Genomic DNA, 23,666 nt, shown 5'->3' with positions numbered 1-23,666 from the left:
CCACCCCACAAAACAGGCATGACTTCCAGATTTTTTTTAATTGGCCAGCAATGAAACTCATATATATTATTGTTTAATAAACCGGCTGGGACTGTTTTTTGCAAGCACCTGTCTAAAATGTTTTAAAATTCAATCAGTGAATGCATTTAATGATGGCAGTACTGAAATATATCTGTACAATGCCTTATGTTACTACATAGTTTTATCATACAGTACAGCCAAAGCGGCACAAACATAATCCGCGGCTACGCCACGGCCAGATTATTAGTATGCGGCGGCCGAATCGTGTGTTGACGCGGCGTATCGCCGTGGCACTCGGCATCAATACGCGCAACGACACCGAGTCTGTAGTTAACCTCGCGTACTTTCCCGGAGTAAATCCGCCGCATACGTACGCGGCGGTTCGAGTGAAAAGATATTCACCTACATGTACATACATGTATGTGTAGCGTAGTATTAATTTACGCGCAACTGTTAATGTTTCTTTCGATTATCATTATTAAATTCGTAATCCGAAACACACTTCCGAATTTTAATGCTAATGCGACATTTGGCAAATTCTAGCGTCAAATAAACAGTGCTAAAATATCCTTTTTTTCATAAAAAGCGTGCGAAAATTATGCAGACATGTAGAACGTCGTTTGGAAAGTTTGGGTGTATTTTGTGTTGTATAAATACATGAACATCACGTCAGGCGTAAATCGCGTGTTCAGTGGGGAAAAAAACCGCCCTGATTAGACGTTATTTCATCATCTCTATAAATAGTAAATAATGGCAAAATGTATTTGATACTAAAGGAAATATCGAGAATGTCTGTTTATCGTAAATATTTACCAGCATTTGCTTCAAAACTGGCATATACGGGATTATCGGGTAATTAGAAGCGATATTAAATATATAATATGAACAAAACAAAACGTGTTTATATATGCATATTCAAACAATAGTTGTAATAAGCTGATTATTAACAAAACAACAAATACGTCGTCACCGTCTTGATTATTGATGTGGCTTCAAGCTGCTAATTTTCTCAGCTTAAATAGAAAAGCAAATTCAACATGCAATGAAATTATAAATCCACCATATGCAGGAGCCTTGACCACTTGTATGTGCGAAAAACATAATAACGTGACCTTGTTTATGTGAGAAAAACATACACTACGGGCGGGAAACAAACTTAATTGGCCAGACACATTAACTATTCTTACATGCATATGCTAATACAATCTGCGCACAATAAATGTATTATGATTTTAGTATTATTATAATTGTTCTTTTAAAATTTGTGAACTACATGTAACTAATAATTTTTAAAAGATTTTTTATTTCATGATGCGCATCGACTCGGCATCATGTCGCGGATCGCGGCATGCCTCGGCGGACAGATGCGAAGTTTCGCGGCGAAATGCAACTTGCCGCATACTGACGCGGCTTCAAGGACTGATGCGGCATCGACTCGTTTCACCTTGCCGCAGCGTATCGCGAAATACGTTTGTTCCGCTTTGGCTGTACTGTAATTGAAAATCTGCTTACAAGATTGTTATTATGTGTATTAAATGTTCAAAACCTGACTACTACATATACACCATTATAATTTCATGTTAAAAGGTTGAACTATTATCAAGATGGATTGGCCTCTTAATCTTCCTCGATGTAACCATAAAACAATTTGCATGGCTGTAGGTCAAAGCATTCCCTAGATATTGTCTAGAAACAATTGGTCTACGGCCAAACCGACAAACGGACCAAAGGACAGATGCAAAGCAAAATAACCCCGAATCTTAGAAGAGGTCCTCTATTTCTAAATAAAGTCTCTTAAATGAACAATCTAGCCTGTGATGAGTGGCTTATGAAATGCAACCTGGTCTACTATCTCACAATATGTTTTGTTGTTATTTAACCTATTGTGATTATTTTGCTTTTGTTGTTGTCACTTGATCTATTCGTGGACAAGAAAAGACGCCAATGTAAAATATTTTAAAGCAGAATCCAAGAGATTGGTCTACTGTTTATTCATGCGTGATATAGACATTTCATACAGTATCAAGCCTAGAGTCAATGATATTTAAAAAATTGGGAAATAAGAATAGAATTATATTTTGCAATTTACTTTATACTACACACAATGAGAAAAAGTGTTCTGCGGTCAGAGGCATATGCCCCCCCCCAAACAGGGCTTTTAACTAGTGATCCCAATTTCAATAGGGTTCATCTACTGTCCAAGGCCAATGAGCATCTGAAGTATCAAACAGATCAGTCAATTCATTGATGAGTTATTGATCAGAAACAATTTTCACACTTATTGTTACAGTGACCTTAACATTTGACCTAGCGACCCCAATTTTGACAGGGGTCATCTACTGTCCTAGGCCAATGCGCAAGGGTAGTAAAAAGCCAATCGGTCCATTCGTTGACGAATTATTGATCAAAAACGCTTTTCCCACTTATTGTGCCGGTGACCATGTCCTTTGACCTAGTGACCCCAATTTCGAGAGGGGTCATCTACAGTCCAAGGATATTTCACATGACAAGTATCAAGCCAATCAGTGAATAAGCTGACAAGACATTGATTAAAAAACTATTTCACACTTACTGTGTAACTTATTTCAATTGGGTTCATCAGTCTACTGTCCAAGGAAAATGTTCATGAAAAGTATCAAATAGGATAGTGACCTTGACCATTGACCTAGTAACCTCAATTTAGATCTGGGTCATCTACTGTCCAAGGCCAATGCACATATGAAGTATCAAGCTAATCAGTCAATTCGTTGACGAGTTATTGATTGGATACCACTTAATGTGATAGTGACCTTGAAATTTGAAGAAGTGGCCTCAATTTTAATAGATGTCATTTACTGTTCAAGGCCAATGCAAATGTGAAGAATCAAGCCAATTGGTCAATTTGTTGACGAATTATTGATCGGAAACGATTTTCACACTTAGTGTGATAGTGACTATGACCTTTGACCTAGTGATTACAATTTCAATAGGTATCATATACTGTCCAAGGCCAATGCAGAAGTGATGTACATGTATCAAGCCAATCGGTTAATTTGTTGACTAGTTATTGATCGGAAACGATTTTCACACTAAGTGTGATAGCCACCTCGACCTTAAAGCCTTGACCAAAACCTTTCAGGTCACCTTGACCTTAGCTCTTAAAACCTTGAATAGACTGATTTGACTCTACCCAATGTTCTTGTTCATTATTTGTCCTTTTTTATAATAGTATTTTATTTGTTAAACAGAGAATTGTTAAAATGCTTAATTACAACTTAAAAATATCTGTTTTGTACAATTGTTAAGTGTAAAATGTTGTATGTTCCGATTCTACAAATGCACAGTACGCATGTGTAGAATTGCACTTTGTTATTGAAGTAAATTTACCGTTTGCTAAACTTCCACAGGTTTAAATGTTTAAATACACACATGTAACTTCATAAACTACAGATCTGAAAATGAAGATATCGTATATATAAAGTCTACATGTAAATATACCTAATATTGTAAATCATAATAATGAATAAAAGATAGTAGATCTATCTGAAAGTAGTGGATGAAAAACTACATTAGCATCTTGAATATTTTTAAAGTTGTACGATCCATATTAGTAATCTGCTACAAGTCAGCATATAACAAGTTTACACTATACCATTGTACAGAACACAAGTCGACGAATCACAATTCAACATTTTACAACGCATTGTCATACAACGATGCAACTGGTGTTAGGGTACAAATTGTCGTTAGTAGTAGCCCCCCTTCTATTATTGTGGACGATTCTAGATTAAGGTAAGGATTTATTAAAATATATCTTTATCATCATTGTTATATTCATGGAAGCAGATGGGTGTTTCACGCATTGAATTACTCAATAAGTGGTTCTCAACCACCTGCGTGCTGTAAACAATTTACTTTGTAACACAATGTAAATAAACAATGCATCAGCAATTTACATATTTTTTTTCATTACCATTTTAGGTTTAAACATCTGATTTAACATGGAAGTCTGACCTCATTATCTATTGAACGCAGACCGGACTCAGCATGGTTACGTTTAACTAATTTGTGGTGTATTTATATATATTTTCAGCATCTAACCTAGTTCAAAAGTGTTCTCTCTGATCAAAGACGTTCAATTTAGACTTGGCTTTCCTCTTGCATGAGAGTACAAGGAAGCACAGGACAGCGATTTTGTGTTGAACATTAGTTCAAGGAGGAATCCTGTATTGATCCCCTTTTAAATGTTTTTTTTAAATAAGACTGTTTGGCATCTGTGTGATATTTTGTTATAATTATAATGATTTGTAATGGTTAGATTATGGTAAATTACTTGAGGTAGATTGTGAAACAAGTTCATACCTGGAATCCATCACCACGGGGGTCTTATTTCTTTTTTGAGAAGAAGCCAGTACTTTCCTGCATAGTGGTGAGTAGTGCTGCAACAATACGCCAAAAAACGTATTGCTATATATTGTCTGTTCAAAAACCCGTATTGCAATATATTGCTAACTTGTAACAGAATTATAAATCGCCAGCTAATCACCAAAACCAACTTAATTACACGAACACAACCTTTGTATTGTATGTTTAGGTTCTAGTTATATCCTATTGGCAATTCTTTTTCCCTTGGAATTGTCTATACAGTCCAACTCGGCGTTCGTTTTGTCTGCCATTTTGAGATCTATTATGAAAGCCGACAAGACGTTAAGAAGAATAATAACCCGAAAGAGAATTGTGGATGTTAAAAGCCGGTAGTTTAACTTATCAGAATGCAGTTATGTAATGTTTTTTTGATCATTATTACTTCTGTTTATAATAACATCAAGTTACAATTTTATTATGTAATTCATTTTTGTTCGTATTTCCATAAGCTTCATCTTAAATGTAACAGTATGACATGCAAAATCAGATCTTGCGGACTCCCATGTATCAACACTACTCCGTATATTAGACTTTTTAGAATGCTATTTTTACGTAACAATTTATTTTAACTAAACATCATTTTGTTTAGTTTACCTTGATATCATTATTTCGGATGGGTTTTCTGGACAAAATGTGATGAATTTTTGGAGAATTTTCGTACCGGTATGATGAAAATTGTATCACAATACAATATGCGGATTGCGATATATACCGATATACCGGTATATTGTTGCAGCACTAGTGGTGAGCGTTAACCTCAGGTAGCCACTGGTACCGTTTTTATACGTCTTTGGTAGGATGCGGCAAGGGATTGAACCCACAACCTCATGCATTTGAGGCGAACGCTCGACTACCACTGAGCTGTCGAGGCAGTTTTAAACTGTGGTTGCTTTGTTATAACAATTGTTATCAATATGACACATACTAGACATGTATATTACCTCAAAATTACCTTAATATTGTTTCAGATCGAAGCTATCCCCTACAAATCAATGCTCCAGAATGGATCCTGGATGTGTAGAAACTTTTAGAAATAGACTGAATAGGGTTATCGGTTTGCTGGAATCCTGTACATATCAATCTTTGCATGATCTAAAACATGAACTTGAATGCATAGCCTCTGCAGCTGCACGTTTACTATCAAATAGTACTGCAGCCAGTGTTGAATATGATTTATTGACAAGACTTGTGGGTTTTGTTGTACAATCATGAGATTGTAAAAGGCACAGACAATTTTAAGCTCGAGTCAGTTAAACAACATGATGATAGCATTGTGCATAAAAGGTACATTGAGATAGGAGAGGCGAAATCACAACCATCCTGTAAGAGTAAGGCTGCTGAAGCTTTAAGAACATTGCATGAAAGTCAGCACAACAGTCTGGCTATCAAATTTCGCACTGCCCATGCACTGGCCAAAACCCACATGAGTTTTAGAACATACAGTACCATATGTGTGTTAGAAGAGGCTAAGGGGTTGGATGTTGGTGTGAACTATCGTAATGACAAAGCTGTTGCTTCTTTTACAAAAGCTTTTGCAACTGTTGTGCAAAGAACAACTGTAGAAAAATTGAAGAATACACAGTTCTGTAGTTTCACAATTGATGGTTCAACTGATTTCACGGGAAATGATCTTGAAAACATCTACATTCGAACTGTTCACTCCGGACGTGTTGAGGACACGTTCTTGCACATAGGTTGTGCTGAATCTGGCTCCAGCAAACACATACATGAGCATGTCAAGGAAGTGTTTGCAAAACTTCACATTACAGATGAAATGCAGTCAAAACTCGTCGGTTTCACTGCAGATGGAGCAGCAAATATGCAGGGTATAAATAAAATTCTTATGTAAAGCTTATAATAAATCTTATTAAATATATTGCACTTTGCCTCTGAGTCTTTAACAAATACATTTTATATTGCACATATTTGAAAAAAATCTTAAATAAATACACAACTCTGAAATAAATACATTGCAGAAGCTAAAAAAATGTTACAACAAAAATAGTTGGTAAATCCTTCTTTAAATCTGAGCAAAAACATGATGAGTAACAAACAAATATATTATGCAATTTTGAATGAATAATCGCTTAAAGGGGCTATGGCTTGTTGAAGCGTCCCAAAGGGGCAGTCAATAACAAAATCTGAAAAAAAAAGTTATATATTTACACATTAAAATACTATATATGAAAGGAAAGGTATTTACGCTGTCTCGTGCAAATAACTCTTGAATGACTATTAAGTCATGAGTTCCATACCTCAGCCGACATTTTTCAAACATGTTCATTATTTGTGTTCATCAATTGTATGTTCTTGTCTTTTATTTATTTGGTTTATTCATTGAATATGTATTCCCACATTAAATTAAAATTGTAATCTACGTGTTTGTTACCATAGAGTATTCGACTAGTTTCTTTAAAATAATTCATTTGTATTTGAAATTTCAGGTCACAAGACTGGACTTGCAACACTGTTGAAAGCAGAATGGCCACACCTAGTAGCTACACACTGTCTAGCTCACAGACTCGAACTGGCATTCAAAGATGCCGTAAAACTGACAAACATAAACATGTATGAAAAGAGTATGACTCTACTTATTGGATTGTATTATTTGTACCACAAGTCCCCTAAACAGAAGAAAGCGCTTCAGCGAGCATTCGTCATGATGGACTTCAAGGCATCTATAATGCCTACACGCATCAGTTGGACCAGATGGTTGCCACACTTGGACCGTTCACTGTCAGCCTTCTTTAAAGGCTACAGAGTGCTAGTGTACCAGCTACAGACGTCATCCCATGACAATGCCAAGGCAGAGGGGTTTGCCAAGCTGACTACAGATGGCTTTTTGATCCTTTACTTGCTACAGCTCAAGGTTATTTAAAATGATAACAGTTTTTTTTCTAGTTTGATATTAATTTAAATGTATTTATAACAATAATTGCTATCTAATTATATTTGCTAATTTTATTATTGATATTCATTTATTAATTTCATAAACGAAAATTTGACAAAATATAATATTTGACTTGCTTTTAAATACCGGCTTTTGGATATTACATGTACAACGGAATTCTTTCCTATTTAAATGCTGTCATTATTAAATTATTTTCATTTTATTAAGGCTGTGGTTTCAATGTTGATGAGACTGTCAAAGTAAGAAGCAGGAGGTTTCCTTGGCTGATGCTTGCTCTAGGGTAGCTGTAACCATGAAAGGCCTTGTGACCTTGAAGTCGTAAGTATGTTAAAATATATAGTGCCAACACGTTTTAATAATACATGTAGTTAAAGAGTTTAAAAAAAACAAAACATTCCTGCTTCAGGGAGTCAGAGTGCTTAGCTGACGTTGAGCAAGTCCTCTCTGACAAAGCTTATGATGGCATTGAGTTGACATTTAGGGGTCAGAGACCACAACCTGTGCTTGAAAAAATGTTGACTCTGTCATAGGCAAAATTGAGGAACGCTTTCCGCAGAAGGACCCAGTCATTGAAGCTACCAAAATAACTGGACTGAACAATTGGCCTTAAGACCAATCAATGAAACGTATAACAATGTTATGAAGGCATTTCCATGTGCCCTTTAATCACCAGGGCACCCCTATGCCTTAGTACTATTCAATTTATTCAATGTTTACACCAATTTGTATAGCTATAATCTTTCAACATGTATTCAAAAAATAATCAAAAAGGAGATGTTAATAAAGATTCAAAAGCTATTCAAGTTAAAGTTTAAGTTCAATAAGATTTGGTTTAGTTAAGTACCTTAAAATTAAACAAATTCAAGTGGTTACCCAGTACAAGCGCATAAGACTATTTGCCCCAGTGCCTTAGCAAATTTCTTGGGAAAGGCCTGTTAGTGTTATGGTGTTCCTGTTAGTGTTGTATTTTTCTGTTATTATTTATTAGTTATTTCTCAGTTTTCAGTGTATGGTATTCAATTTTACTGGTATATGGCTTCAGCCATATCCCCATTTATTCCTCTTCATTATGAGTACTTCTCTGAAATGCAATAGTGAACTAGTATTGTACAGCAGATTCATACTTATTGTCAACTATATTGGTAAATAAAATTAGTTTGTGTTTACTTCCAGAGTATGGAAATGGTGAGGTCAAAATTTTGTGTGGCCACTTCAGAGATGTCCTCAAGTTTGACAGTGAGGAAAGTGTTCTGGAGGAGTGGAAACTTTTGCGAGACCATGTGTATGAAAAGTAAGTGAGGTTTTGTAGGATTTTGATTCTTATTAAAAATGAATACTAGGTTTGCTCATGTTCAGCTTTATTTGAATATACTTTTTCAGGTATCCAGACTCCCTAGAAGGCGTGAAATGGCCAGACATATTCCGTCTGATGCATGGACGGGATGTTGATTTGGCCCTAAAGCTTGTGGAACTGGTGCTGGCGCTGCCACCGACTTCTGTTAAAAATGAGACAACATTCAGTGCAATGAAGCTTATCAAGCATAAGAGAAGGGGAACGATGAGCACTGATACATTAAATGATTTGGTCGCCATCCACCTTGAGTCCCCCAGCATTGCCCAATTCAACCCAGATGATGCAAAATGGAGTGGATGGTTTGTTCCCTTTACTTCTATTACCTATTTATTTTAACTATAAACATATCTGTTGGTGCATATGATATCGTGCAGTATATCATATTACAGTTGTTTTATTTACTCTTTTAGGGTATTGATTTTACTTCACTTCACAAGCACATGGTATATTAATTAATAATTGCAGCATATATGTTGACTTTCAATTTTTGGCAGACAAGCAGCACTGGTAGACGTTTGGGGTATTCTCGAAAGAGGAAGGTACCAGAGGATGAGTCACAGGTCACAGACATGACAGCACCAGGTCCATCAACCAGTGATGAAGGAGAAGCTACTTCTGTAAGACAGAGTTTAATAAGCTATGCTTTAAAACACAGCATAAGAAAAAAGTCAACATGTATGAAAACGTATGCCATCTATGCCTTCACGTGTCAAGTAATCTTATGGAAAATAATGACCAGGCTTGTTTAACAGGATATGGTTTCTGACAAAGAGGATCTCCAGGATTGCAGTGATGATGAGATGAACAAAGAAGTCGTTTATCACATGTTAAAGAGTTATGATTAATATACCATTAAAGGACATACTTACCTCAACTTGTTATATTGTGTTGCAATTGTTTTTGCAATAGGCTTTACAGTTAACTCTGATACAATTTTACTTTTTAAAAGATTATCTTCTATTGAATGATGAAACCCATTAGCAGGGTGTATATTTAAAAAAATTACTTTGGGCTAGTAATTTTGCTGCTGGGCTATTTTGTCTTCCCTGAGAAAACATAAAGTTACAAATAGTCAAATAAATTATGTCTTTCTATAAAGAGGGTGTAAAGTTTTATTTCAATTAACGGCATGACCATACTTTCTTATATTTAAGTATGTATGGTTGGAAAGATGAGGTCATAATCGTTTGTAAAAACACCATTTAATTGTTTGTTTATTAGGTTTGAATGAAATTAATCACGTTATCAAAACATTTACGGCCCTTAATTTTACATGTACTGACCGCATAGTACACCACAATCAAATCAGAGCTTGTAAAATCACAGTACAAAGACTTTTCATACGTACATGTAACTAAGCTGATAAATTAAATCCCATATTGTAGTTATCTTAGTTTGAGGTAAATATTTAACGTCAACAATCTGAACTGATATGTTTCTTCGATTATGAGGACGATAACCCAAAATGTCCTGTGGATGTTCTAACAGTTAACCTGTTTATTCATGTCAGGTCATTTTACGAGGAGATCATTTATAAAGGTGAAGTGAATGTAAGATAATTTAAATAGTATCAGACTTTATCAATTGGTTTTCCATTTATAGAACATGGGGTGATTAAACTATTTGTACTTTGCCCTTACATATGATATACAGATAAAGGTTGCACAATTTTAGTACAAAAAGCAGTTAATATTATTGTACATGTGTTTCAAAGCTTTGGGTTGATTTGTATGACACACTGGGCACACTGACCCCTATACTAAAATAGAACACACTTAGTAATTCTTACAAATTCAATTATATCGTCAAAATATTGACTGAAACATGACCACAATATTTTTTGCTCAAATTCATTTTTACTGGTAAACATACTATTATGTTTGTTTTATGTTTTGCTGAATAAAACACACTGCATTTACCATTTAACAATACTTTGTGGTGAAAATAGTAATGCAATTTCATTGACAGGAATTTATGTGCGAATAACGTTACAGTCTTCACACAACTAGTCAACTTTGTACAGGACAGTAGGTTCAGAAAACTTTGTACATAACCTACCTGCTCCAGAATATAGTTGTAAAATAATCTGGTTTCATTGCAGTAATCAAGGTCATAACGGTGCGATTGACAACGATAATAAAAGGAAATTACAATTGCAATAACAGCCGCACAAATAGATATGTGTATCATTTAATGATAGGATTTTTGAATATCTTGTTCAGAAACTAATGTAATGTATTTGGACCGGCATTTGTTAGATATTTACGGTGAGACAGGTCAAAGTCCAGTCAAAATAAAAAAAAAACAGTTCTGCTGGACGCACACATTTCAATGGCAGTCGTTAATTTCACCCCCCCTCCCTCAATTAAAAGTGTTTTACCCAGGAGGGCATAGAGTCATGGCAAAGTATATTCACAAATGGCAGGTGAGTAAATGCTTATCAAGGGGCCAAAAAAGCGCAAAACACCAATTTGATAAATAAAGTTAAGTTTCAGTTTGGGGAATATTTTTACACATATAAACACATCTGTACAAACTTGAGAGTTAATTAGTGATGTATTCAACTAAAATCAATAAATATATTTAATATGTTTACCTTTGAATATTGTCCATTTTAATAACATGCAATAACAGTAAAACTGTATAGAGATAATTGTAATTACTCGCATGACCCAGTTGACAATGATCATGCAGTCTTTATGAATGAAATCTCCAGTTGTAAAAACACACCTCCGCATTGGACCAATGAAATCACTCGTGTGATATAAATGTCAGTTAGTTGAAATGTATGTAAACAAAGGTTTCAAACGGCGCTGGACAGTTAGTCTTGATGCATAATGTAACGACAAGAACGGTAATAATGTTCTTTCATACGTTTAATTGAATTATGGTATCGAGGTACATGAACTTTGTAGGGAAGATGCCATCATGCCCTTTACTCCGTGAAGATTTCAGTCTTAAAGACTGCATGATCATTGACAACTGGGTCATGCGAGTTGTGTATCGTGTTATTTCTTAAAAGTTGACCCAGCATTTGTAAAAATATTGCAAGACATATACATTTCTAAAACAGAAATTCATTTCTGCATTGAATAAGACCAAGATCGTGAAAATCGCTGTACAATTGATGAAGATATGGCTGTTCAAAGCGATGCACCCCGTTTTGGGGTGATTTTGAGTTGCATACCTTGTTTTATACATATTTGATAGTGAATTTTTTTTCCATAAAATTTAATTTTTCGTTATAATATGATTATTTATCATTCAAAATGATGTTTTCACTAATTAATATCATAGCCACACGCTTACCACCTGTGTATGATGCTACTTGCCCAAATCTTGTAAATCAGAAATAAAGTATTTCATTTTTGAATTAACTTCAGTATTGTTTATCCCCAGACAGGTTTTATTATTTTCACAAGAGCATATTAAATCAGAATGGAAATAAATTGCAATTAAATTTATTTTAAATGCAATTGTGTTGCATTTCTATTTTGACCAATGCTATGACTGTTAGGTTAATTTTTTTTTAAATGCGCGTGCTAGTGATCACACCATGGAGCTGTCAAAAAAAGAGATGTGACTTTTCATTAACCGTTCCAAGATGGTCACACAACAATGTATTGTGTTGGTGTATTTGTGCTTGCTGTTTACTGTGACTGTGCATTTACCGTTTTAAAGATGGTGACACAACAATGCATCGTGTTGGTGTATTTGTGTTTGCTGTTTACTGTGACTTTGCATTTACCGTTCTAAGATAGTGACACAACAATCCATCGTGTTGGTGTTTTTGTGTTTGCTGATTACTGTGACTTTGCATTTACCATTCTAAGATGGTGACACAACAATGCATCGTGTTGGTGTATTTGTGTTTGCTGTTTACTGTGACTTTGCATTTACCGTTTTAAAGATGGTGACACAACACTGCATTGTGTTGGTGTATTTGTGTTTGCTGTTTACTATGACTTTGCATTAACCTTTCTAAGATGGTGACACAACAATCCATCGTGTTGGTGTATTTGTGTTTGCTGTTAACTGTGACTTTGCATTAACCTTTCTAAGATGGTGACACAACAATCCATCATGTTGGTGTATTTGTGTTTGCTGTTAACTGTGACTTTGCATTAACCTTTCTAAGATGACGACACAACAATCCATCGTGTTGGTGTATTTGTGTTTGCTGTTTACTGTGACTTTGCATTAACCTTTCTAAGATGTTGACACAACAATCCATCGTGTTGGTGTATTTGTGTTTGCTGTTTACCTGTGAATTTGTCTTTACCTTTCTAAGATGGTGACACAACAATGCATCGTGTTGGTGTATTTCTGTTTGCTGTTTACCTGTACATCGTGTTGGTGTATTTCTGTTTGCTGTTTACCTGTGATTTTGCATTTACCGTTCTAAGATGGTGACACTACAATCCATCGTGCTGGTGTATTTGTGTTTGCTGTGACCTGTACATATGTTATTGAAGCTCTGACACAACAATCCATCGTGTTGGTGTATTTGTGTGTGCTGTTTACATATGGTATTGAAGCTCTTTTGCATATTAAGCTTCGATGCAAATACGGGCCATAAATGATCATATGAAATCTGTTGTTTAAATCTCTGACCAAAGAGACACTTAGAAAACTCGACAGGTATGCTTTGTTAATTGCCTAAGAAAATTGATGTTGAATTTTAAGTACTTTTGTTCATAAGCTTTCAAAAAATTAAACGGGCTTTTTCAGGCTCCCTACACCAAGAGTAGACCAAGCAATAGTTGACAATAAAAGTAACATCTCAGTTATTATCCAACGAGAGCACAGCGTTGTTAAACAATTCAACACAAATATGGCCTAGCGAGCGTGAAAACAGCCTGTTGAATAGTTGGAATGGTGATTATCCAAGCAAATCAGATTTGCGGGAATAATTATATAGGTGTTACCATTGTTACATTTTGATTGTATGAGATGTGTAATTACCGTGTGAATTATGACTATCAATCCCAATTATGGATAATTGCAATGTGCTTTAGATGTAGCCAGATCAATTATGGTAAATGTTTTTGCAAGTTTTCTGTTTGATGACCCCTGTACACTAGAAACATTTCCTCCTGGTTCTTACTTGTCTAGGCGCTAACAAACTACAACTTTAAGTCAACGGCACTCAAGCGTGTGCTGTGAGGAATAGAGTCAAACCTAAGAATGGTCGAAAGGTCAAATGGTCTCGCTTCTGTTCTCCTATTATTGCAGGCGAGTCATTATTGTTCATAGTATCTGGTAAATAACACTAATCATAACTTTTATACACAATAAATATACAGTATGCCTATTCAAAATGTCATAACAATTCAATGTAAATGAGCCACTGGCCATTATGACCTAAGCCAAAGTTTCAGCCAGGGCTTAACACTAACTTTTTTTTCAACTAGCCCATTCGGGCTTGTAAATGCAGAACCTACTAGCCCTGACCAATGTTTCATGTGCCCTGACCCAAGTATATCAAAACCTTAATATTTATCATTCAACTTGTATCTTCTTGTGTGTAGAGATGCGCAATTATGATTCAATCATTCTTATTAGCTTGCCTTTCTAATGCTAATGAATTCAATATTCATCTACTTAAGACATCTAGTTGTAATCTTCATGCCATTTCGGGAGAAATTTCCCTTTTTTTCCCTGATACTTTCTCTTACTTGCCTCCTTCCCTTTTCTTTTCTTATCAGAGGAATCCCCATCCCCACCCGTAAAGCCAAACCTTTTTTTACATAGATTGCCGCGGTTACAGTCTGACAACAAATGGAAAGTGAATCTTAGGTTTCGCAAAATAACGTGTTACGGTAGTCGTAACAATTGTACAGGGTTAACTCTCTACTAAAAGCCGGGATCAACCATTAATATAAGTTTTGCTAATTGAATTGCATAAAAAAGATTTTCAAACACTTCTAATCGATCAAACAAATTACAATTATTAATTAACTAATAATTTTATAGTAACTTTGTGTTAATGTCGAGTTGCCTTCATCCCCCCCGGACGATCCTGGGAGATCCCAGCTTTTAGATTAAAACGTATTTTAATCGAGAAAACACATCACTACGAGGAAACCATGGGCGATCCTGGCTTTTAGATTATAACGTATTTTTATCGAGAAAACACGTCACTACGAGGAAACCAATCAAAAACCGTATCTAGCGGAATTCCGTTTAAAAATAGGTACTGACGTGTTTTACCGGGAAAACTGCCGGGGATTTTCTGAATAACATGTATCTGCCTCTTTTTTATTGCAATCAGGGGGTTCCAAATCTATTTTGAGTACGATCCGTTTGTTGTCTCTGACAGTCACTTCACTCTGGGACTTCTGTCATCTGATCGTACTGTATTAAGATTGTTGCATCTTTGAAAAGCTTATTTAAAATGCAGTTTATTGATATAGAACACATAATCCCTCCCTAAATACACACTACCTGTCGGGCATGTTCCTGGGACATTGGCTAGCCCAGACCTAGGTACAGGCAGTGAATGTCGTTTGGACGTGCCTTAGTGTTAAGCCCTGTCAGTGACCGTTTTACATAAACAAGAGGACCATGATGGCACTGTATCGTTCCACTGTTTTTTATGCAAGCATGTTACTTTATCTTTCTATCCCTCATCCCACTGGGCGCTTAAAGTTGGAAGGGTCAGATTTTATATATGGAAAACGTTACAACGCATTTGATTTGAATCAGATTCACAAGACCCATAGGAATCAAAATGCTTTAACCCTTTACCAAACGACACATTTTGGACTGTCCCAATTCGAAAGACGTTGCAGATGACAATTAAATTGTAATGGAATATGAAGGAAATAATCGGGTAGGGTAGAAATAATTGTGATAAAAGGAGAAATTGCTTACTACAAACCCGTAAAATCCTGTTAGTGTTTGGTAAAGGGGTAATAATCTCTTGTTTCTTCTTAGAGCCTTTCACACATTTATAACAAATACGATAGTAGCATCTTTCTTTGTAAAGAATCAATTCAAAATATAATTTACAACCCACACATCCCTAAGACCAACAGGCCTGAGAATATTATGATAATCTAAAGATTATTTCTTTATATTTATAAATGTATTTAATTAAATAATACATTTGACTTCTAAGATCAATTCATAACTTATATTAAGAAAATTATAAAATGGTCAGAAATATAATGGATCGTTGAGCAATTGACACTCATATCCACAATTCATGAGTCATCATTCACAAACAGAACAATGAATCATAAGTTATTAAAAACCAGCCTAGTTAAGAACATTGCACTTCATTAATTTCAACACCTTCTCTTGGATACAAAGTTTGAGTTTACCATGCAGTATCATACATTGACTTTTCTTGAAATAATTATGTTCATGGAAGTTGTGTTTTTAAAATCAACAAGGGCTGTTTGTAAAACATGCATGCCCCCCATACGGGCTGTCCGTTGTAGTGGCAGCCATCGTGTGAATACGTTTTTTGTCACTGTGACCTTGACCTTTGACCTAGTGACCTGAAAATCAATAGGGGTCATCTGCGAGTCATGATCAATGTACCTATGAAGTGTCATGATCCTAGGCAAAAGCGTTCTTGAGTTATCATCCAAAAATCATTTTACTATTTCCGGTCACCGTGACCTTGACTTTTGACCTTGTGACCTCAAAATCTATAGGGTTCATCTGCGAGTCATGATCAATCTACCTATTAAGTTTCATGATCCTAGGCATATGCGTCCTTGAGTTATCATCCGAAAACCATTTTACTATTTCGGGTCACCGTGACCTTGACCTTTGACCTAGTGACCTCAAAAACAATAGCGGTCATCTGCGAGTCATGATCAATCTACCCATGAAGTTTCATGATCCTAGGCGTATGCATTCTTGAGTTATCATCCGGAAACCATTTGACTATTTCGGGTCACCGTGACCTTGACCTTTGACCTAGTGACCTCAAAATCAATAGGGGTCATCTGCGAGTCATGATCAATCTACCCATAAAGTTTCATGATCCTAGGCGTATGCGTTCTTGAGTTATCATTCAAAAACCATTTAACTATTTCGGGTCACTGTGACCTTGACCTTTGACCTAGTGACCTCAAAATCAATAGGGGTCATCTGCGAGTCATGATCAATGTACCTATGAAGTTTCATGATCCTTGGCCTAAGCGTTCTTAAGTTATCGTCTGACAACCACCTGGTGGACGGACCGACAGACCGACCGACAGACCAACATGAGCAAAGCAATATACCCCCTCTTCTTCGAAGGGGGGCATAATAAGATATTATTATACTGGTTTAAAGCGGGTATATACGATTTTGTCAAATATTTATGAATTTATATAAAATGTGTGAAAAACTAATTATATATATATATTTCAATATAAATTAAAATAAAAGTTAAGAAGAACATGTGTTGAAAAATGCGAAATAAGCCAGATATTTAATGCTCAAATTGAAAACGGCTGTACAGCCGAATTCGCCAGCATGTATATCATACATGTACAATGTGAATCTAAACTTAGTTTAATGGTTTATTTGAATTTCTGCAACGATATCTATTCATACGGCACACAAACACTAACTCCAATCCTAATACAAAGACGAATGCTTTGGTTATTGTAGGAAAATATGTTTGTCACAATCGGCTCGGGCCGCTAATTTGTCTTTGCTGCATTTTATGAAATTCAGCTTTAATGTATAATTTTTCTTGTCTATTATGTGTAATTGTAACATATTTTATCAATATATTACAAATAAACACATATAAAAAATCGTATATACCCGCTTTAAACACTACAAAAAATACATGAACTTAACATGTCATCCGAAATATTTTTATCCGGATATATGGTCACTTTCGACATATTTAAATAAAACCCGACTGTTTTCAGTTTTTAAGAAAAACATGCATAACACATGTTCTTACTTCAATTCCTTTGTAAGCAGTCACTATCTGATCTTAAATGGCACTAAATTACAGGGTTTTATCTCATGTTTACAAGATGTTGTTGTTGTTGGTCACAGCCACACGGCCCCAGTAATCTCCCCTGGTAAAAATCTATCAGTTTTGTGACCCCCGGGGCAGGGTCAAATTTGAGCCCAGGGGAATACTTTGAACAAATTTGGTAGAGGACTATTAGATGTCACTACATACCAAATTTAGTAGCCCTAGGCTCTATATTTATGAACAAGAAGATTTTTAAAGTTTGCACAAAAAAGGCCTTATTAAAGCATATGTTCATTTTTGTGACCCCCGGGGCAGGGTCAAATTTGTCCCCAGGGGCATAATTTGAACAAACTAAGTAGAGAACTATTAGATGTCACTACATACCGAATTTGGTAGAAATAGGCCCAATGGTTATGGACAAGGCGTTGTTTAAAGTTTGCACAAAATAGGCCCAATATAAGTATAAATTATGTTCAATTTTGTTACCCCTGGGAAACAGTTAAATTTGATCTCAGGGGCTTAATTTGCACAAACTTGGTAGACAACTATGAGATGTCACTACAAACCAAATTTGGAAGCCCTATACCATACGGATATGGACAAGAGGGTTTTTAAAGTTTGCACAAAATAGGCCATATTTAAGCATATGTTCAATTTTGTGACCCCCAAGGCAGGGTCAAATTTGACCCCAGGGGCATAATTTGAAGAAACTTGGTAGAGGACTATAAGATGTCACTACGTACCAAATTTGGTAGCCCTAGGCCTTATGGTTATGGACGAAAGGATTTTTAAAGTTTTCACAAAATAGGCCTTATATAAGAAAATTTTCAATTTTGTGACCCCCGGGGAAGGGTCAAATTTGACCCCAGGAGCATAATTTGAACAAATTTGAAAAAGGTTCACCCCAGGAACATTTCTGAGAAATTTCATCAGAATTGGACCAGGAGTTTAGGAGAAGAAGATGTAAAAAAATAAAAAGTTAACGCACGCACACGCACGGATGCACGCGCGACGGACATAGGACCATGACATAAGCACCGCTGGCCTCTGGAGCTAAAAAACCAAAATGGCCGACCAAAGCGGTGTATCGAAGCATAGAAGGCACAAAAGCCATTTGAAAATTCCACGCTGCATGCATTCTTTCAATCCGATTTTAAAGAACAAAATAACCAAAGCATGGTTTCGTAAATAATTGATGAACTTATAAGCTAATTCGTTAATGACTGTGAATCTAAAGCGGTTTAATAAACATTCAAGCTCAGTGTCCAGAAGAACAGCTGAGACAAGGAAACAGTAATACATCAGGCTTGAAATAAATAATTAAACACATACAGAGAAATATAATAATTAATTTTATAAATAGGGGGTATAATAAGAATTAATTGTTAAACTATGCAGTAAAATAAGAATTTGATCCAAATGTTATCTGGAGCTCTAATTGGTCCTCTTCCTTTAAAGAAACACCTTCAAGAAGTGCTGGACAGTTAATGTTTTGGTTAAATTTAATGTATTTGATGGTTATCCATGACTATTACAACAATAATTGTCATGACTTACAGACTGTTCGTTGGAAAGTAGGTAATGTTTTGCCAGTGATGCTATGCTTTTTAAATACGTAGCTCCCAATTATGTTAATTTGTTTATGGATTAATAGTACTTTTTCAAATGTTTTAAACGCTGCTTATTTTTTTAAAGTCCAGCCAGTATGTTGTCAAAACATTGCCAATTCAAACGCAGTTTTTGTTGTTATGTCCAATAATACACATTTAACTTTGGTTGACATTTTACATGCATGTTTTTGTAATGTTTCACTTCCAAAATTCGTATGTATTCATTAAGATGGCCGATACTACAGATAGACATGATAATGAATAGCTACTTCATTAATAGCCTGTATTCCAAAAAGGATCGTATGGTCAAAAGACGAATTATCAAATGGTAATTAACAAAATGATGATTTGTATAAATGGGAGTTAAATCACAACAGATGATAAGTGTTTTTTTAGAAGCCACAGTAAGAAACAGACAGAAAATGTATCTAGGTAGCAATTAGCTACCACAGCAATTTTCCACACCATGATTCTTATTAAACATGTTATCAATAAGACTGAATATTGCTAGCTACTATTGCTTAATGCAGTACAATAATTGGTATTGAAATATTACATTACAATTGAAGAAGGTAATATATATTTAAAATACCTGTGATCAAAGTCAACACATTTAGAGCAGCACAGACGACTGTGGTCTTGGCAGAATTTAGTTAATTGTTCATCTTTGTGAATATCACATGTTATGAGATAATTCTCCATTTTCTTGGGAAGTGGCCACTTCATGACTTCATCCTTTCCATAAGGTTTATTAAACCACAGAAGATGCTTTCTGTGATACTTAATACACTGTCCACAGTAAAAAGTATTGCATTTTTTACAGTAAAATACTGCATTTATCTCCTTATTATGCTCTTGGCAGATTGAACAACAATATTCAACCACAACATGGCCTTGAGCAACAGAATCTACAGAAAATGTTGCCATGTTTAATAATGAAATTTAAGCAAACTTAAATTAAAATGAAATGTAAAACCAGAGTTTGTCTGTTAAACACAATTTATATTTAACAAAACACCTTTTGTTTTATAAGTCGCTTTAAATTGTGTGTTAAAAGTCTAGAAATAAAGATTTAGATCTGAACAGAAACCAAGCTGAGCTTCAAATGACATTCATCAGTCTGATACAAGTAAACAGTTTAACAATGTGAGCTGTCAACTAGCTATTGGCTCATGTGACATTCAGATTATGTTCTGCATTGAATAAGATTTGTAGCGTAGCATAAACTTACTGTAAATCTGCTTGTTACACATTATCAATTATACAGGTAGTATTATGAATTAGTCACACATCTGATCCTTCAGCATAAACAGTTCAGCATAAACATTATATTGTTTCTTTTTTCAGTTTACTTTTTGTTAACACAAAATTATGGTTACACTCTCGTTATAAAATGCAATCTGAAATTTTAACAAGACTATTGCCAAGCAATATAGTCCCCTACCGGCTCCATCATTGTCAGAAATTCCACCATTATCAGAATAATTTTTTTTTTGTTGCCATAGCAACCAGAATTTTTGAAGTAGCAACAAAATGAAATGACGTGCATAATGTTCATATTGCCATCTATCCATGTTTCAAGTTTCATGAAAAAAATATTAAGAACTTTTAAAGTTATCGCAGGATCCAGAAAACCACCATTTTCAGCAGTATTTCTAGTTTATTTGTTGCCATAGCAACCCGAATTTTTGATGTAGGAAAAAAATGAAATGACATGCATAAAGTCCATATTGCCATCTATCCATGTTTCAAGTTTCATGAAAAAAATATTAAGAACTTTTAAAGATATCGCAGGATCCAGAAAAGTGTGACTGACTGAGGGACTGACAGACAGAGCGCAAACCATAAGTCCCCTCCGGTGAAACCGGTAGGGGACAAAAAGTTTTTTGTGACAACTGCTTTAAAGCGGGTATATACGATTTTTTATATGTGTTTAATTGTAATATATTGATAAAATATGTTACAATAACACAAAATAGGCAAGAAAAATTATACATTAAAGCCAAATTTCATAAAATGCAGCAAAGACAAATTAGCGCCCCGAGCCGATAGTGACGTACATATTTTCCTACAATAACCGAAGCATTCGTCTTTGTATTAGGATCGGAGATAGTGTTCGTGTGTCGTATGAATAGATATCGTTGCAGGAATTCAAATAAACCGTTAAACTAAGTTTAGATGCACATCGTACATGTATGGTATACATGCTGGCGAATTCGGCTGTACAGCCGTTTTCAATTTCAGAATTAAATATCTGGCTTATTTTGCATTTTTCGACATATGTTCTTCTTAACTTTTATTTTAATTTATATTGAAATATATATATAATAAGTTTTTTACACAGTTTATATAAATTCATAAATATTTGACAAAATCTTATATACCCGCTTTAACAAGACGGCCGACATTGAACAAGATTGCTCACCTGGGTAATGGAGCAAGACTAATTTTGAACACATTGGCATGATTCAACATTGTTTGTAAAAGACTACATTAAACACGGTGGTCTAGTGGTAACACACTGGTCTACCATTCCAGAGGTCCCTGGTTCCATTCCTGGCCGGGGCACTGGAAATTTCAGAAATGCTTCAAGTGTTTCCCACCCAACTAGAGATGTACTGGTATGAAACCCAGGTAATTCTCCCTCGTATCGGTGCTATACACTGAGCACTTAAAAGAACCAAGGGATCTATTCGCAAAGAGCTAGGGTATCCCACCTGGATTCCTTGAATCTCAATACTGTCTCTTCTGCTTGCTGTCTCTTCAGCAAAAACCAAAGGACCCCATTGGAAATAAGTGCTTGCACTTTCATGGGTTATCCTTGACCGCAAGGTCAAAAGAAATACATACATACACACATACAAACCAACTTTGGGGAAAGGACCACAGCCTTTTTTTAAGTAAAAAAGACACACTTTTCTGGTTTTGGGGAATGAAAAATACTGAGATAGAGTAGAAATTTAGAGAAAAGTGCATCACTTAAATAAAAATTATGTATGGGAAAGGGACTTTTTGGTTAAGCACAATAAACAGAGGACCCTTGCGGAGAGGTTTTTTTAGGCCCTGAAATTATAGGTTAGTGTCTATAGCAAATTTTGCAATTGCACCATTGAACATACAGCTGTTTCTGTACATTATTAAACAAGTAACTTTATACAAATATTTCAATCTAGCTTAAAGTAGTTGCAATAATCAAACTCCCAGCTACTGGCACTGATCTGTATGAATATACTGATAAAACTCAAACCCTTCAAGAAGAAATAAGCTAAAAGTTCTAACATCCACGACTTTGTTACAAATATCTACTCAGGGATTTCAATAGATTTTACAAACCAGGAGTCAATGACCCCTGGATTGAAATTTTGAGGAGTCAAATTGAAAAATGCTGGGGTCAATTTTGAAGCGCGTTAATTGTGTTTTTGTCTGTATTATTCATTTTTTTTAGATAAAAAGATGCTCTAAGAGTAACACAATATCTTAAAAAGTTATACTGCTTTAATTATTAAATAACAATACCAGGATACATAACACAACATATTTTAATGAATTGGTACACAAAGATAATGACAAAATATAAATAATTTGTGCGAACAATATCGACTAAGTTTTTCAAAAACAAAACCTGTTCCTTTCACAAGTTTTATTATTTCTATCACTATACTATGTTTATTTGTAAAAACAATAAATGCTCATTAAAATCTACTTCATCATAACACATTTAAGTCTTTTAACACATTTAAGTAATTTAAGATATGTACCGGTAGCACCTTTTCATCACATATTTATCATCATTACATGTTTATTATCATCATCCCTTTTGTAACAAAACACAATCTAACTGCATGGAACATGTAGAATATCTATTACTGTTTATCCGAATACTATACATGTCCGAAATATGCACACCTAAGAATTTAATTACCTGCAGTAGTTTAACTTTAATAATCCAAATTTTCCTTGTTGTTATCTGGTTTAACATACCTAATCAAATGTTCGTTAAATCCAGTTAATGCTTTCTCCATTATTGAATAACCATTACTTGTAATTTGAATCTGTTGTTGTTGAATTGCCAGCTCGAATTGAACGCGGGTTGACTGTTAATTTACAATGCGTCCGGCATTTACAATGTCGAAGGTCATGACATAGCAATTTAATTCTACTCGGATAAATTATATCTAATCAAAGAAATGTGTATTCTAAATGTTTATGTGAAGTATTATGACTTGTTAGTATAATAAATGAACTGTGATTCCAGTTTATATAGGATGGGTGTTACTCGTAATTATCGGTGGATTAACAAACTGACAAAACTCACTGGACTTAATAATGGATCTACGTAATTAATGGACCTTTGATCAATTTTGTTTTTTCTTTAATTATTTTTGCCTACTTTCTTTAACCGTGCCGTCTGCAAAAACCCTGCAA

At 35.0% G+C, this 23,666-nt stretch overlaps 1 protein-coding gene and 1 long non-coding RNA gene across 4 annotated transcripts in view; one reads left to right on the top strand and one right to left on the bottom strand.

The window, feature by feature from the left end:
• LOC127881603 (uncharacterized) overlaps nucleotides 1-23,666 on the bottom strand; it is a 638,632-nt gene that overhangs the window by 513,870 nt on the left and 101,096 nt on the right. For 2 of the 3 annotated variants that reach the window (XM_052429625.1, XM_052429615.1), the window contains exon 1: nucleotides 19,834-20,346. The exons of the other annotated variant lie outside the window; for it this stretch is intronic. In XM_052429625.1, coding sequence (XP_052285585.1) covers nucleotides 19,834-20,168 — 335 coding nt within the window. In that variant the 5' untranslated portion in view covers nucleotides 20,169-20,346. Of the gene's footprint in view, nucleotides 1-19,833; nucleotides 20,347-23,666 lie in introns of those variants that run through there. 3 annotated transcript variants of the gene reach the window in all.
• LOC127881761 (uncharacterized) lies at nucleotides 7,633-9,283 on the top strand. Its single transcript, XR_008050259.1, has 4 exons — nucleotides 7,633-7,654; nucleotides 8,512-8,627; nucleotides 8,717-8,989; nucleotides 9,185-9,283. It is a non-coding gene; the product is annotated as an uncharacterized LOC127881761 (long non-coding RNA).

This window comes from Dreissena polymorpha, chromosome 1, assembly GCF_020536995.1.
Source record: "Dreissena polymorpha isolate Duluth1 chromosome 1, UMN_Dpol_1.0, whole genome shotgun sequence".
NCBI lineage: Eukaryota > Metazoa > Mollusca > Bivalvia > Myida > Dreissenidae > Dreissena > Dreissena polymorpha.
The sequence above is the reverse complement of the archived record's forward strand: the minus strand, read 5'-3'. Positions and strand labels throughout refer to the sequence as shown.